This window comes from Austrofundulus limnaeus, unplaced genomic scaffold (genome assembly GCF_001266775.1).
Source record: "Austrofundulus limnaeus strain Quisiro unplaced genomic scaffold, Austrofundulus_limnaeus-1.0 Scaffold664, whole genome shotgun sequence".
In the NCBI taxonomy this organism is placed as follows: Eukaryota; Metazoa; Chordata; class Actinopteri; order Cyprinodontiformes; family Rivulidae; genus Austrofundulus; species Austrofundulus limnaeus.
The window spans coordinates 147,547-149,630 of NW_013953066.1; the positions used below are offsets into that span (position 1 = coordinate 147,547).

General features: G+C 42.0%; 1 protein-coding gene across 1 annotated transcript in view; it reads right to left on the reverse strand.

Annotated features, from left to right (window-relative positions):
- Positions 1-2,084, reverse strand: part of LOC106531664 (excitatory amino acid transporter 1) — a gene marked incomplete at its 5' end in the record, with an annotated part of 6,340 nt that overhangs the window by 2,591 nt on the left and 1,665 nt on the right. Inside the window, 4 exon segments of the mRNA XM_014027567.1 lie at positions 284-418; positions 489-683; positions 1,097-1,330; positions 1,412-1,692. Of these exon segments, the coding sequence (XP_013883021.1) occupies positions 284-418; positions 489-683; positions 1,097-1,330; positions 1,412-1,692 (845 nt within the window).

Genomic DNA, 2,084 nt, shown 5'->3' on the forward strand with positions numbered 1-2,084 from the left:
ATTATACTCACATTATACACAGATTATACTTACATTATACACAGATTATACACGATTACACTCACATTATACACAGATTATACTCACATTATACACAGATTANATACTCACATTATACTCAGATTATACACAGATTATACTCACATTATACACAGATTATACACAGATTAACTAGTAAAATCACTCGTTTACTCAGTCTGCCCAAATTAAACTGGAATAAATCGGAGCAGATCCGTAGAATTGGAACCAGACAAATAAAGTGAAGTGAATAGAAGCTACTCACAGGAACCAATCAACTGCAATGATGAGAGTGATGTCATCAGTAGGAAGTCCGACCGAGGTCAGGACGATCACCATGGTAACCAGACCAGCCTGAGGGATCCCTGCAGCTCCGATGCTGGCTGCAGTGGCTGTAATACTACAAACAGCCTCTGTTACCATCAGAGTTTAATTACATGTTTATTACAGGTTAATTACTCTTTGTTTACCTGATGGTGATGATCTGACCAAAGTTCATCTCCACATTGTTCACCTGGGCGATGAAGATGGCTGCYAGCGCCTCGTACAGAGCCGTCCCGTCCATGTTGATGGTGGCGCCGACCGGCAGCACAAACCGTGTGATCCTCTTATCAATCCGGTTGTTCTCCTCCAAACATTTGAAGGTGACTGGAAGTGTTGCAGAACTAACAGGAACAAAGGGAAACAGTAAGTGTTATAGAACTGATGGGAACACAGACAAACAGGAAGTGTTACAGAACTGATGGGAACACAGAGAAACAGGAAGTGATGCAGAACTGATACATGATGGGAACACAGAGAAACAGAAAGTGTTACAGAACTGATGGGAACACAGAGAAACAGAAAGTGTTACAGAACTGATGGGAACACAGAGAAACAGAAAGTGTTACAGAACTGATGGGAACACAGAGAAACAGGAGTTTCAGAACTGAAACATGATTGGAAGATCATGACCATAGTCTGACCATATATGACCTTCCACACCTAAGTCTTGCTGCCATCTTGTTTTTAGAAAGAAGAGGCCACAACCTTTGACCTCTAACCTGCTGATTGAGGTTGTCTTGTTGTCTTGACTCACCTGGAGGAGGTCCCTAAGGCCGTCACCAGAGCCTGCAGGAGTCCGGTGATGAAGATGAAGGGGTTCTGTCGAGTGATGACGAAGTAAAGAGTGGGCAGAATGACGACACCATGAATCAACAGTCCAATGATGACTGTGATGGTGTACATGCCCAGTTGACCCCCCATCTGAGTCAGATCATCCATCTCCACAATCTTTCCTGCAATCAGGAACAGGATTCCAATCGGAGCGTACCTGCAAACAAAGACTCATCAGCTGGTGGGTGGGATCCTAACAGGTGTTGACAACTGTCAACAGGTAAATCAGGACTTTTACCACATGATGATGGCAACCAGCTGCATGATGGCTTCATTCAGGCTGTCGAAGAACTCTCTGAGGAGCTGACCCTGCTCCTTCATGTTGCCAATTATTAGACCAAAACACATGGAGAAGACCACCAACCCGAGGGCGTTGAGCCCGTTCACCTGACCTGGAACCGGGATCACTTCCTCTCTGGTGATCTCCATGACTTCCTGGGTGCCGTTGGTGGAGTTGAAGAGGGATTCGTTCACCGTGATCGTCACGTGGACCGCTCGTTTCCCGTATTTAGTTTTAAACTGGGGAAACAAAAGAAGTTTGAATTACCAGACGAGTTTAAAGGCAGGTGGTGCTGGTTGGTTGAATGATTGGTTGGTTGTTCGATTGATTGATTGATTGATTGATTGATTGATTGATTGATTGATTGATTGATTAGTTATTTGATTGATTAGTTATTTGATTGATTGGTTAATTGGCTATTTGGTTGGTTGATCAGTTGATTGAATTATTAGTTTTTTGTTTAATTAGTTGGTTTGTTGATCGATTTATTGAATTATTGGCTTTTAGTTTAATTGGTTGGCCTATAGATTGATTGATTGACTGGTTAATTAGTTATTTGATTGATTGATTGATTGATTGATTGATTGATTGATTGATTGATTGATTAGTTATTTGATTGATTGGTTAATTG